Below are 13,746 nucleotides of genomic sequence, written 5' to 3'. Positions count from 1 at the left end.
ATGCATTTATATAGGTGGGGGCCTGCTTAAAGAGGTGGTCTTTTGAAGTGGTTTCATTGAAAGATCAATAGTGATGGATGTAATACTCAAAGCAATAACAAACTATACAAACACAAATTACCGTTTATTATTTTTCTTCTCAAGTATTGAAGTAATAAAAAGAAAAAATTACAAGTGTTCTGAAAGACCCATGGATAATGGGTCACTGTCCTCATCCCTCCCACCCTCTCCCTTCCTCAAATATGGTCAAAAGAGAACAACCCAAATCGAATTGTTAATTAAAGTCAAACAAGAAAACAAAATCTAAATAAAAAAAGTATTTAATTAAACAATTCCAGGCACGTCAGTGCTAGTTCTAAAAGTAAAATTATAAGAGCCTGCTTATTTACATTTTACTTAGAACGCGCATTCTAGCAATGCATCATGGCTACAATAAGTTCTCATTTAAAAAGAAAAAGAGTGTTTTTTTCCTATTGTTACCGTCCTACAAGCCCCGAAATTGCGGGAAAAAAAGCATATTTAAATCAGATTTACACAATGTTTTTAGAGACTTTCCAAAAACAAGAGGTATATTTCGTACAGTCTAAAAAAAAGTTTTGGTTTTTCGTCAGAGTATGGCACCTCTGAAGAGAGGAGTTGTTAGTAGTTGGAACAATGCAGCTCTGGAGAGTAGGACCAAAGTCGTGCTGGACTTCTCAAATGGATCGATCCAAGGGATTGTAAACATCTCCTAAAAAGTTAATGTCTTATATGAGGTAAAAGATCAAAGAGCTAGTGATTGGAGTAGAAGGGGAGGAAAAAGCTGCCAGAGGAAGTCTATCCAATGAATCCATGCATCAGTCTTAAACCTTTCCTAGGCTGGCTTCATTTGCTTTCAGTACTGCCACCGCATCCTTCACAGCATGGTAGATCACATTCTTCACCTGCAGGGAGAACACAGACGTCATTATACGTATCTGTCAGACAAATTCTCACTACCAGTCCACATGTTTACAGGGGCTGGAGCAACCTTCTTCTAAGACAGAGCATCGCAAACATTCACCCTCTTTAAAGGGGTTGTGTCACTTCAGCAAATGACATTTATCATGTAGAGAAAGTTAATACAAGTCCCTTACTAATATATTGTGATTATATAATAATAATAATAATAATATTATTATTATTAAAGCGCCATTCATTCCATAGCGCTGTACACATGAGAAGAGGTATACATACATAATACAGACAATATCCATATTGCTTCCTTTGCTGGCTGCATTCATTTTTCCATCACATTATACACGTGTCTAGGGGTTAAGGTGCTGCAGCAGTAGCCAGAACAGGCGCTGCTGCGTAAGCGCCACCAGAGAGGCCGGTACTTTTTCCTTTTTTGCCGGTTGGCCGTAACCCCAGGATACAAGAAGTGTATAATGCGATGGAAAGATTTCAATTACTTACTGGTAATTGGTTTTTCCTCTAGCACCCACAGCGGCACGTAACAGGAGGATACCCCGCCTCCCCTGGGACAGGAAACAACATGGAGATCTTTAAATAGTCCCCTCCCCTTACCTGCTCCAGTAAATAACCGAGAAACTCTGGAAAGGATGCAACATATTAATATTTATGTATTTTCCACATTGAACAAAACATGAACAAAGCAAAATTTTCAATATAGAAAAAAAGGCAAAATATAATGGGGGGGAAATTCTTCGTGCCGCTGTGGGGGCTAGAGGAAAAACCAATTACCGGTAAGCAATTGAAATCTTTCCAAACGCCCCCCCAGCGGCACGTAACAGGAGGAATAACAGAGAAGCTCTAAATTAGGGTGGGACTACCGCAGATAACACTCTGTGAGCAAAGGATAACTCTCTATTCCTTAACACATCCAACTGATAATGCCTAAAAAAAGTGGAAGGTGAGGACCAGGTGGCCGCCTGGCAAATCTGCTCTAATGGAACATCTGTTGATTCAGCCCAAGATGCTGCTACCGACCGAGTTGAATGGGCTTTAAGACCTGGTGGGGGGGGGACCCGGGACTTTTTTTTAAGTCATAACACCACAAGATTGCCGATCTGATCCATCGGCTGATAGATGTTTTGCTTGCCGCGTTACCCCTGTTTGGGCCTGAAAATTTAACAAACAGTCTGTCCGTCTTTCTGAAGTCCTTCGTGGCTTTAAAGGTAGGTCAGTACTGCTCTTCTCACATCTAGGTTATGGAAGCATCTTTGTTCTTGACTGCCAGATGGAGACCCAAAGGATGGAAGAGACACCTCCTGTAGACAATGGAACTTAGAGACCACCTTGGGCAAAAAAGAAGAATGTTTTAATACTATTCTATCATCTCTGATAGTTAGATAAGGAGGTCTGCATGAAAAGGCTTGTATTTCCCCCACCCTTCTAGCCGTGGTAATGGCTATCAGAAAAACGGTTTTGAAAGTAAGCAATTTTAAGGATATCTCCGGTAAGGGCTCAAAGGGATTGTCTGTTAAGGCAGATAGCACCAGGTTTAAATCCCAAGGGGGAACAGTGGGCCTAACCATGGGTTGTTTTCTTCGGGCCCCTTTCACAAATCTTTTGATGAGATCCACTTCTGCCAGTTTAATGTCCAGAAAGGCACTTAGGGCAGATATCTGGACTTTAATTGTGCTAACTCTAAGACCCTTTTGTAGACCTGATTGGAGAAACTCCAGAACCTTAGCGATCATAAAAGGGGCCCCTGGTATCACCATCTGTAAATTTCAAAAATAACTGCCAGATTCTGTTATAGATCTTTGATGTCACATTTTTGTGGCTATAAAGAATCGTAGAAATTACCGCATCAGAGAGGCCCTTCTCTCTTAATAATTTCCGTTCAGGTTCCACACTGCTAGCTGAAGTCTGGCTGCCCTGGGATGCCAAACTGGGCCCTGGTGAAGGAGATCCGGAACATCCGGTAGTAGATAAAAGTCCCCTACTGACATCTTCAGGAGTAGTAGGAACCAAGATCTCCTGGGCCAATAAGGTGCGATCAGAAGCAACCTGTCGCTTCCCAGTAGCACTCTTTGTAGAACCTTGGGGATTAGCACAAATGGAGGAAAGGCATACAGGTTTTCTTCCGTCCATGGTTGGGAGAGGGCGTCGACTATGAATGGGTGATCCGTGTAGAATAGAGAACCAAACTTTTCTGTCTGTTTAGACGGGTTGCGAAGAGATCTACTTCTGGAAAGAACCACCTTTTTCGATATCTGAAGAAAAATTTTCCGGTTCAGGCACCACTCTCCTTCCTTCAAGACATCTCTGCTGAGGAAATCCGCGACCTCGTTGTTCTCTCCCCGTATATGAACTGCTGAGACTGATAGTACATTTCTTTCGGCCCACTGGAATATTTATTTTGCGACTTTTGCTAGGGCTGAACTCTTTGTGCCCCCTTGTTTGTTCAAGTATGCTACAGTTGTGGTATTGTCTGATAATACTTTTATCTTCTTTCCCCTGAGTTTTGGGTGAAGGGCTTTTAATGCTTCCCACACTGCGGTTAATTCCCTTAGGTTGGAAGAAGCTAAGCTTAGGTGTTTCTGCCATGTACCTTGCACTAAGGACTGATCTGAAAAGGCTCCCCAGCCGCTTCTGCTGGCATCTGTAGTTATTGTCACAACGTCTGTCTGCTGCCAAGGAACGCCCCTGCTTAATTTTTTTCTGACCAGCCACCAGTTTAAGGAGTCCTTTACATATTGCGGAATTTTCACTTTCATCTCTAGTGAGTCTACCCTCTTGTTCCATGCTCTGAGCATAAATGACTGGAGGGTTCGGGAGTGAGATTGGGCCCACTTTACTGCTGGGATAGTTGAGGACATCAGACCCAAGATCTTCATTATCAAATCGGATTGTCACCTTGTATTTGCTGCGGAACAGGGTTAATTCCTGACTGATCCTCAGGTTTTTTTCTTGAATCTTCATGAGTTCCGAGTCCAACATCATCCCTAAAAATACTTTTTTCTTTACTGGACGGAGATCTGACTTCTCCGCATTTATTAACCATCCCAGATCTGTTAGACTCTGCTTTACCAATTCTATGTGTTCCAGAAGTAGATGTTCTGATTCTGCGGCAATAAGGAAGTCGTCTAAATAAGGGACAACTAATATTCCCTTCAGATGTAGGACCGCTACCGCATCTGCCATAACCTTGGAGAAGACTCTTGGTGCTGACTTAAGGCCAAATGGGAGGACCTGGAACTGGAAGTGATGTACTACCGTCTCTGACCGAACTGCAAATCTGAGGTATTTTTGGTGATCTCTGCAAATTGGAATGTGGTAATATGCGTCGGTGAGATCCAGAGTTGCTAAGAAGGTGTTTCTTTTTAACAGGCCGATTGTGGATTTTATACTCTCCATCTTGAAACGCTTCTAAAGCAGATGATGGTTCAGGCCTTTTAAATTTATAATGGCTCTGTAAGAGCCGTTCGGCTTTTTTACAAGGAATATAGGGGAATAATATCCTGTTCCTTTTTCCCCCGGGGGAACTGGAACTATGGCTTCTTTTTGTAATAGGACCTTCACCTGGTCTAGGATCAAAGATTGGACTGATCTGGTCTTTTCGGTAATCTGAAAAACATCCTGGGGTAGAGAGGAAAATTCTAGCTTTAGGCCTGTAGAAAATACATCCAGTACCCACGGAGAGCTGGAAATATTTCTCCAAGCCTAGACGAAATCTTTTAACCTTCCTCCTACCTTGCCTCTGGCGTCATTGTTTAGATGATCTTTGGGAAGAATCTGAGGGGTTGAATAAAAACCCTTTTCCTCTTCCCCTCCCCAAACGCCATCGGGAAGAGAAATCTCTTTTTTTCTGATCCTGTCTGCCTCTTGATGCCGCAGGAAAGTTTCGTTTTTGACGAAAATTTCTCAGGTCTGAGGGAAAAACCTTCTTTTTATCCGTGGCCTTTTCTAAAATGTCATCCAGGACTGATCCGAACAATCTCCTTCACAGGGGATGCCGCACAACTTATTTTTAGATGCAGTGTCCCCTGCCCAAGACCTCAACCACACTGCTCTTCTGTTGGCATTAGAGAGGGCCGCTGATCTTGCTGCCAGTTTAACTGTATCTACCGAGGCATCTGCTAAAAACTTTGTCGCCTGTTTAAGCATTGGTAAGGAGGCCACAATATCTTCTCTGGGGGTCCCTGCCACTAGGTGTTCCTCTAACTGGCTTATCCAGATTAACATGGATCTTGCCGTGTAAGTGGAAGCTACACTAGGCCTTAGGATGGACATAGAGGCTTCCCATGATTTTTTCAGTAACGCCTCCCCTTTTTTGTCCATAGGGTCTTTCAGCAGACCTAAATCCTCAAAAGGTAGCGCCGATTTTTTTGTAATTTTTGCAACTGGGGCATCTACCTTTGGACACTTATCCCAAAAGGCTGTATCTTCCTCCGAAAAAGGGTATTTCCTTTTTAGAACTCTAGAAACCCCAGATCTTTTTTCTAGGTCAACCCATTCCTTATTAATTAACCCTGTTATATTGGAGTGAAGAGGAAAAACTCTTTTCCTTTTTTCTCCTATGCCTTTGAACAGAAGGTCCTGCACCGTCTTTGGCTGTTTGGAATCTTCTAAGTTTAGGGTCGCTCTAATGGTTTTTAATAATGCGTTGGTGTCCTCTATGGAACAAAGCGGCATTCCGGACTCATCCTCTGAGGAATCTGACTCAGATCGGGAGGGGAGTTCACCTTCATCCAATTCATATTCCTGGCCGTCAGTCTCTAAAGAAGCGGACAACTCGGTCATAGAAGTAGAAGGTCACTGAGACGTGGAAGCTAATTTTTGATCCACCACACTGCTCATTTCCTCTTTTATAATGTGCCTGATGTTATCCAACAGGGAAGGCGACTCCTCAGAAACAATCTTTTCCAAACACCTTGAACAGAGGTTTTTTTTATATCCAGACGGCAAACCCTTCTTACAGATGGAACATTTTTTGACTCGCTGGGAAGTTTCCGCTGATTTCTGAGCCTCCCTGACCTAGGAGATACATAAGGGTGCTCTATCAGAAAAGGGGCCGCCCAAATATAATAAGTTAAACCCTCACCCTGGTGCAATAAAAGATTGTTTCTGACCAAAAAAAGGGGTGCATAGATAAGAAAAGAGAGCAATCGTTTTTAACCTCCCCAGGAGGATGTCTTACCGGGCTGCCAATCTTTGCTGGGTCTGCAGGCCTGCGAATCGTGTCCTCTCCTGGTGCCGACATAGCTGGCTCGTCTGCTGCACCGAGGACACCAAGCAATCTCCACGCTCGTTGTCTAGGGGAAATTGCGTCACAGACTCCACCTGTATGCGAGTCAATGCTCACGTGACCCACACGTCCTCTCGCGAGACTTTGCACGGACGCACCGCCCGGGGCCGCCCCCACCGGAGGACTTATGCCTAAGAGTCAGGAAGGGCCGTACTGCGCCCCTGCTCCCTGCCCGGAGTTCTTCTTGCTGACCGGGCGCTCTTACAAAGTAAAACTGGCGTTCTCCCAAAGGAGGATCTCCATGTACTCCCAGAGGGACAGGAAACAACTGGAGCAGGTAAGGGGAGGGGACTATTTAAAGATCTCCATGTTGTTTCCTGTCCCAGGGGAGGCGGGGTATCCTCCTGTTACGTGCCGCTGGGGGGGGGCGTGTTTGGAAAAATGAATCCAGCCAACACAGGAAGCAAGATGGACAATCACAATACATTAGTAAGTGCCTTGCATTAAGTGTCTACATGAGAAATGCCATTTGTTGCAGTGAGTTAACCCCTTTAAGCAGACTTAAGGCTCATGCAGCAGAGTGAGCATCACACATGGATGCCACCCATGTTTAAAAATAACCCATTAAAGTCAACGGGTTTATAAACATGGGTGTTTTTTGTCACACAAGATCACTCTGAGAAAAAAATGCGTCATGTTCCATCTTTTATATAAGTAGAAATGATTGGATCTGTGTGAAAAGCACAAGCCATACCGTGTGTTTTTCATGCAGCACTTGCCCATTCAAGTCAACGGGTCCGTAAAAAAACATTGAAGACAGACTGAGGGGAAAACATCAGTTTTTCACTGATAGAACTCACAAGTTTAATATCGCTTGTATGCATGAGCTCTTAAAAAGGGGTTGTCCTGCAGCAGGGCAGGAGACCAAGCCCATGCCCGGAGGAAGTAAACTAGCCACGGATGCATACGCAGGAGCCAGTGCACAGGACCAGAGCGGCACGGGGCAGCTAAGGCCAAGTCTATCTTTAAATAGCAAAGGCAAGCTGCGGGCAAGTTTTTTATTCCCGGACAACCCCTTTATTTTTACAGCCAGTTTTAAGGAAAAGTGATCATAAGATGGACATTTATTTCTCAGTGCCCTGGAAATCAAACCATCTATCACAACTGACTCTGCACAGCGGATAGGTACCTGAAGCTTGTCCTCGTGGTTTGTGTGCGTATGGGAGAGATAGCGGAATTCCTGAGTCAGACAGAAACAGTGCTTCACGTGTTCTGGAGAAACAAAGTCCTCGGCAACTTTTATGCAGCTGTACAAGTTGTGAACCTGAGAAGATCAGATAAGGTATTAGAACAAGCACACATCAGCATCAAGCATGTCAGTGTAACAATAGGCGTGAGGGGGAAGAAAGGATGCTACATTCTAAGCATTTAGAGGACCCATACCTGATGGGGGGCTCCGGCTGGAATGAAGACAGCATCTCCCAAGAATTGTACAATGGCCCATCCCTGAACCCCATGTTCTTGGAGGAGCCTCTTCCTTAACGTACTATCCAGGTACCAACTCTGATCATGAATTGGATCATGATCTGGAGGGTTCTCTTGGCCTTGTTCTTCTGCCACCTAATGAAGACAAAAGAACAAAAAACAATGGGCATTCATTCATCTGGGTCAAGTACACAAACAGGATCGGTCACTAGTATCACAGGCAGTAATGCCATTTACGGCTGATAATCTTTAGTCTAATTAAAGGGGTTTTCTGAGATTTTGAAACTGATTACCTATCCTCAGTATATGATAGTGGGGGTCCGAAGCCTAAGACCCACACTGATCAGCTGTTTGAGAAGGCACCAGCGCTCGTGAGCTCCGCTGCCTTCCAAGAACAGCGCCGTACACTGTATAACGGCTGTGCTTGGTGTTGCGCTCAGCCCCACTGAAGTTAATGGAGCCACTATACAATATATGGCGCTGTGCTTGGAAGCATATAAATCAGACATGTAAAAAAATTTATGGAAGGAAGTTTTGTTCAGGGGAATGACAAAACACCAGGAAAAAAATAAAAATAAAGCTAGGCAAAAAACGCTTGTTTGCTCTGCATTACATATTTCCCATAGATTTTTTAGCCAACATCTGTTTTTAACAAGAAAAAAAAAAAGGCCAAGAAAACCACCACAAATTACACGTGTGTTCTTACCCTCTAGGTCTGTGATGGAAAAACTCCAGCTGTGGTAGAACTACAACTCCCAAGATGTACACTTGCTTGGCTGTTCTCAGAACTCCACAGAAATGACTGGAACACACTGGGAGTCGTAGTTTCACCACAACTGGAGCGCCGGAGGTTAGCCATCACTGCTCTAGGTCGTTTCACACGAGCACATGGAAATCAGTGCTTATTCAGCCTCTAGAATACGCACAGATTAGAGATGATAAACCCTCCAGACTGTCATCAGTACTTCATCTGGATTTACATGCGGATTCCCTCCTTCCTGCATCTTTGATGCACTCCCATAGACTAGAATATGCATATTTGGAAGCAATACGCACAAAACTAGGGCTCCCTGCAGATTTCAAATACTGATGCAAAGTATACACCCATGGGAAAAGCCCTATTCTTTAATACTAGCAGTGGATTTACAGTACATAAAATCCGGATGATATATGGATTACAAATACGCTTGTGTGAAAGAGGCTTTACAGTGATCTGTCAGGGGTCTGGTGGCTCACAGGTCCCCAGCAGACATCGCCATGTTTGATCAGATGAGCAAGTCAACATTCACCAGAACATGTCTATCCCAAATTGCTACTAGTTCTAATAAATTAAAAACATGTTATTTACAAGTAGCCTGGCATAATTGGGTAACGTGGTCAAATAAGTAGACTATTATAGACATATGCAACAATTTTGGGGAATTTTGTGATTTTCAGTTGTAGACAAATCACGTAGAAAACGTTAAGACAAGGCACTTACTAATGTATTGCGATCGTCCATATTGCCTCCTTGACTCCTTTTGCCATCACATTATACATGGCCCGTTTTCAGGAGTTATGGCCGCCACTGCAGTGCAGACACGAGGTGGCCAGGACGTGGACTGCTGTATGTGTGCCTATGTGCGCTCCAACCAGACAGGCTGGTGCCTTTTCCAATAGTGTGCAAGCACGGCCACCTCTGCTGGACTGCAGGGTGGTCGTAACCCCTGGATATTATCAGTGTATAACGTGATGAAAAAATTAATACAGGCAGCAAAGGAGGCAATATGGATAATAACAATGCATTAGTGCCTTGTATTACCTTTCTATAAATGATAAATGCCATTTGCTAAAGTGAGACAACCCCTTTAAGAGTCATGTTGGGCACAATGCTGCCCTCCCAACAGAAAGTGAACAGAACTGCATGTTTTGCCTTATTAGATCATGAATGTCAACTAATCGTTAATTTCTAACGATAATGTTTTTCCTTAGTCCTAACAGCAGCACAGATGGGGTTAACTACCCCCCGTGGACTGGTAGGACCGGCGGAATTTTAATGAGCCCAAGAACCAATAACAAAGATTTACACCCCAGCCCACTGTGTCTATAGCAAGAATAACTTACTAGGGTGGGAAATTTGTGTGCTGCTGTTAGGACTAAGGGAAAACAAATTATCGTTAGAAATTAACGATTCCCTTACGTCCTACCAGCAGCACAGATGGGGAGATAGCAAGAAGAACCCCTAGGGAGGGCCCTCATGCCTGGCAGAGCCAAGAATAGCCTGCCCAAATGCCGAAAACTGTAGTCTGTAGTGGGAGATGAACGTGGATTCAGAGCTCCAGGAGGCAGCTTTACAAATCATCTCCAGAGGAAGGAGACTTCTTTCAGCAAAGCAAGTAGAGATGGCCCTTGTGGAATGGGCCTTCACAAACTCTGGAGGATTCAAAGCCTGAGAAACAAAATATTCTCTAATGGCCTCCTTAATCCAGTGACTAATCGACACCTTGCGGCCTTTGGACTTACCGGCAAACAGGATGAAGAGATTCTCATCTATCCTGAACTCCTTGGATCTATCCACATAGATCTGGAGGCATCTCGAGATATCCAATGGATGCTTGACAGGATCCCTTGAGGAGGTAGGAGAAAATAAAACTGGCAAAGTCACCTGATTTATGTTCTGAAATGAAGGGACCTTAGGCCTGAAATATGGAAGGAATCTCAGGAGATCCCGGTCTTGAAGAAAGATGGTATAGGGTTCCAGAGGCCGAAAAGGCTTGAAGCTCTGAGATTCTCTTGGCCGAGGTTACCGCCAGTAAGAAGACCGACTTCAGAGTCACGAACTTTAAATCCACCTCCTCCAGAGGCTCAAAGGGGGGAGATGCTAAACCCCTGAGCACGACTGATAAGTCCCACTGAGGGATGGGCCTCAGTACTGTAGGCTTCAATCTTTCGGCTCCTTTAAGGAAGCGTTTGATGAGCGGGTCTCGAGAATAGGGTCTGTTGAGACAGGCCGAGATGGCAGAAATCTGGACCCTCAGAGTAGATGGAGCAAGGCCTCTGTCTAGGCCGTCCTGTAAGAATTGAAGTATAGTAGAGAGGGGCGGATCTGCAGACGCCACCTGGTTTGAAGCACACCATGACGAGAAGATTCTCATGATTCTGGAGTAAGCCTTCTTAGTAGATTCTGCTCTTGAATGTGACAACGTTCTCAGGACCGACTCTGAAAGACCTTCTATTCTGAGAAGGGACTGATCAACCTCCAGGCTGTCAGGTTGAACCTGTGCAGATCTGGGCAGAGGTGAGTGTCCCATGACACCAGGGTCTGCCGTGGGGGGAGCCTCCAATAATGTCCGCGACTCATCTGAATGAGCTGGGTAAACCAGGATCTCTTGGGCCAAAACGGTATGATGGCTATTACCGAGGCCTGATCCTGACGAATTTTCATCAATACCCTCGGTATCATGGAAAAGGGAGGGAAGATGTAAGCCAGCCTGAACCTCCACGGTATCGACAGAGCATCTATCGCCAGGGGGTTGTCCTCCCTGTAAAGGGAGCAGAACCTCTCCACCTTGGCATTGAACCTCGTTGCCATGAGAGCTACCTCTGGCAAACCCCACAAGAGGATTATCTGCCTGAATATCTCCGGATGCAGGGACCATTCCATTGTCGGCAGACCGCGACTCAGACGATCCGCGATTATATTGTAGGAACCACGGATGTGGATGGCAGACAGGTGGGAAAGGTTCAACTCAGCCCACCGAAGAATTACCCCGATCTCTGAAAGGAGGGGTAGAGATCTTGTGCCTCCCCGCTTGTTGATGTACAGGACTGCAGTCATGTTGTCTGACTGTACTCTCACTGCTAAGCCCCGGATTCGGGGGGCAAAGTGAAGGAGGGCTAGCCGGATGGCTCGAATCTCGCGAAGATTGGAGGAAAGTAGCCGCTCCTGAGGAGACCAAGTCCCTTGGACAGGGGAACCGTCTAGATGAGCGCCCCAGCCTACTTGGGACGCATCCGTAGTCAATATGACCCAGGATGGCTGGGTTATAGACTTCTCCCCCGGGAGATGGAGCCACCATCTCAGGGAGGTTAGAGTCTGATAAGACAGGGAACACAGGGAATTTAGCCTGGCGGGGCTGCCATCCCATTTGGCAAGGACTTCCGATTGTAAAGGGCGGAGGTGCCACAAAGCCCAAGGGACTGCCTCCGCAGCCGCTGACATGAGCCCCAACATCTTCATGAGAGTCCTGATGGAAACTCGACGAGGAACAGATAGGAACCTTGCCAGGTCCAGAATCAGAGTTCTTCTTTCTGGAGTCAACTGGAGGGACATCCCAACGGAGTCTACTATGAAGCCAAGATAGGTTACTGAAGTCGACAGGCTCACGTTCGACTTCTGCCAGTTGATGATCCACCCTAGGCGGAGCAGAAAAGAGATAGCCACATGAAGATGGTGGGTAAGAACTGGAACCGAGGAGGCTTTTAGGAGCCAATTGTCCAGGTAAGGAATTATGGTCAGCCCTTGAAGCCTCAGAGCTGCCACCACCGAAACCACCACCTTGGTGAAGGTGATAGGAGCAGAGGAAATCCCGAAGGGTAAGGCAACAAATTGAAGGTGCCTGAGGACCCCCGAGACCTGGACCGCGATCCTGAGATACCTCTGGGAAGCAGGATGGATGGGGATGTGAAGATAGGCATCCTTGAGGTCCAGGGTAGCCATCACGTCTCCAGGATTGAGAACGTGGATCACTGACCTGATAGTTTCCATGCGAAACTTTGCCTTCCTGATAAATCGATTGAAAAATCTCAAAATCGATAATCATCCGGAGGTCTCCGGTTTTTCTAGTTCCCAAGAAATCCGGAGAATAGATCCCTAAGAACCGCTCTCCTGCCGGAACCTCCTTCAGAGCGCCCTTGAGGATATAGTCCTGGATATAGGCCTCCAGAATTGCCTGCCTGGCGGGCGCCGACTGGGATCTACGGCAGGCCTCGCACCTCGAAAAGGGGCAATTGTCATCCAGCAGCGTACTGCAGTCAAAGCAGGCCAGATGCTTCCTCTTTGAGACCGATTTACGGGTCTCCGGGTCCTTAGGTGAAGCCATCGCTGCAAAGAAAAAAGAATTAATAATTCTGACAATTTGACAACCATCAGGAGAAAAGGGCATAGCAGAGGCCCACCGAAGTAGCGCAGCAGAAAAAAAACTGCAATGCAAATATCAGAAGACGCACCAGGTACTTCTGGGCTCTGGGAGCTAGCTTAGAAAGCGTGTGCTGCCAGAGGACGATTGAGAGAGAAAAGGAGCTTTAAATAGGCAGAGCCCCGCCCCCAAGGACAGATCTCCCGCCCCTAGGAGGATGTAACTAGATCCTACTCCTTTTGAGACAGAAAATAAGCCTATTATAATTTGAAAAAAAGGCTAAACTACTCCCCCTCCCCTAGCGCAGCCAGAATACAGCCAGTGCTCAAAAAATCTGCCCAAAAAAACGGAATATACTCGGTCAGCCTGAACCGGAAGTGACGCCGGGAGGGGTCAGACGTCACTTCCGGTGATGGCGGCGCCCATCGGAGACGCGGCGCCGGACGGAGAAGAGGGGAGGTAAGAAAGGAGAAGCTCCGAAACCGTAGTAAAGGGGGGCTAAGAGAAAAAAATACCAAAGTAGGCGGAAAAAAAAACGCCAAACACAGACACTTCCCCCCAAAAAAACTGAGGGGAACCGCCAGTCCACCTGTCCGGAGGACAGAAAAGAACACAGTGGGCTGGGGGGTGTTCCCTCCTTTTGTAGGGGTGTAAAGCTTTGTTATTGGTTCTTGGGCTCATTAAAATTCTGCCGGTCCTACCAGTGCACGGGGGGTAGTTAACCCCATCTGTGCTGCTGGTAGGACGTAAGGGAATGCAGAGTTTTGTTCTGCTTCTTGGGTTAACCCCTTTTAAGCCATTTCTCTCACTTTATTTAAATACCTTTTTCAAGAACTGCCGGATTTTCTCAGTGTCCTTTGCTGCATAGATATGCCACAAAGCTCCAGGCTTCTCCTGGAACTCCACAAGTCTCTTAATGGTCAATTCATCTGCATCTCCTTCCTGTATGGCCCTAAGCACTTCTGT

The 13,746-nt window shown here is 45.9% G+C and overlaps 1 protein-coding gene across 2 annotated transcripts in view; it reads right to left on the bottom strand.

Moving 5' to 3' along the window:
- Positions 1–237: 237 nt before the first annotated feature.
- The window catches only part of LOC120990372 (lysine-specific demethylase 3A-A-like), an 88,356-nt gene continuing 74,847 nt past the window's right edge, over positions 238–13,746 (bottom strand). For both annotated transcript variants that reach the window (XM_040419138.1, XM_040419139.1), the window contains 4 exons: positions 13,603–13,742; positions 7,622–7,798; positions 7,368–7,502; positions 238–923 (listed from right to left, as the gene is read on the bottom strand). In XM_040419138.1, coding sequence (XP_040275072.1) covers positions 843–923; positions 7,368–7,502; positions 7,622–7,798; positions 13,603–13,742 — 533 coding nt within the window. In that variant the 3' untranslated portion in view covers positions 238–842. The remainder of the gene's footprint in view (positions 924–7,367; positions 7,503–7,621; positions 7,799–13,602; positions 13,743–13,746) is intronic.

This window comes from Bufo bufo, chromosome 2 (genome assembly GCF_905171765.1).
Source record: "Bufo bufo chromosome 2, aBufBuf1.1, whole genome shotgun sequence".
In the NCBI taxonomy this organism is placed as follows: Eukaryota; Metazoa; Chordata; class Amphibia; order Anura; family Bufonidae; genus Bufo; species Bufo bufo.
This window is presented reverse-complemented; position numbering and strand designations above follow the sequence as displayed.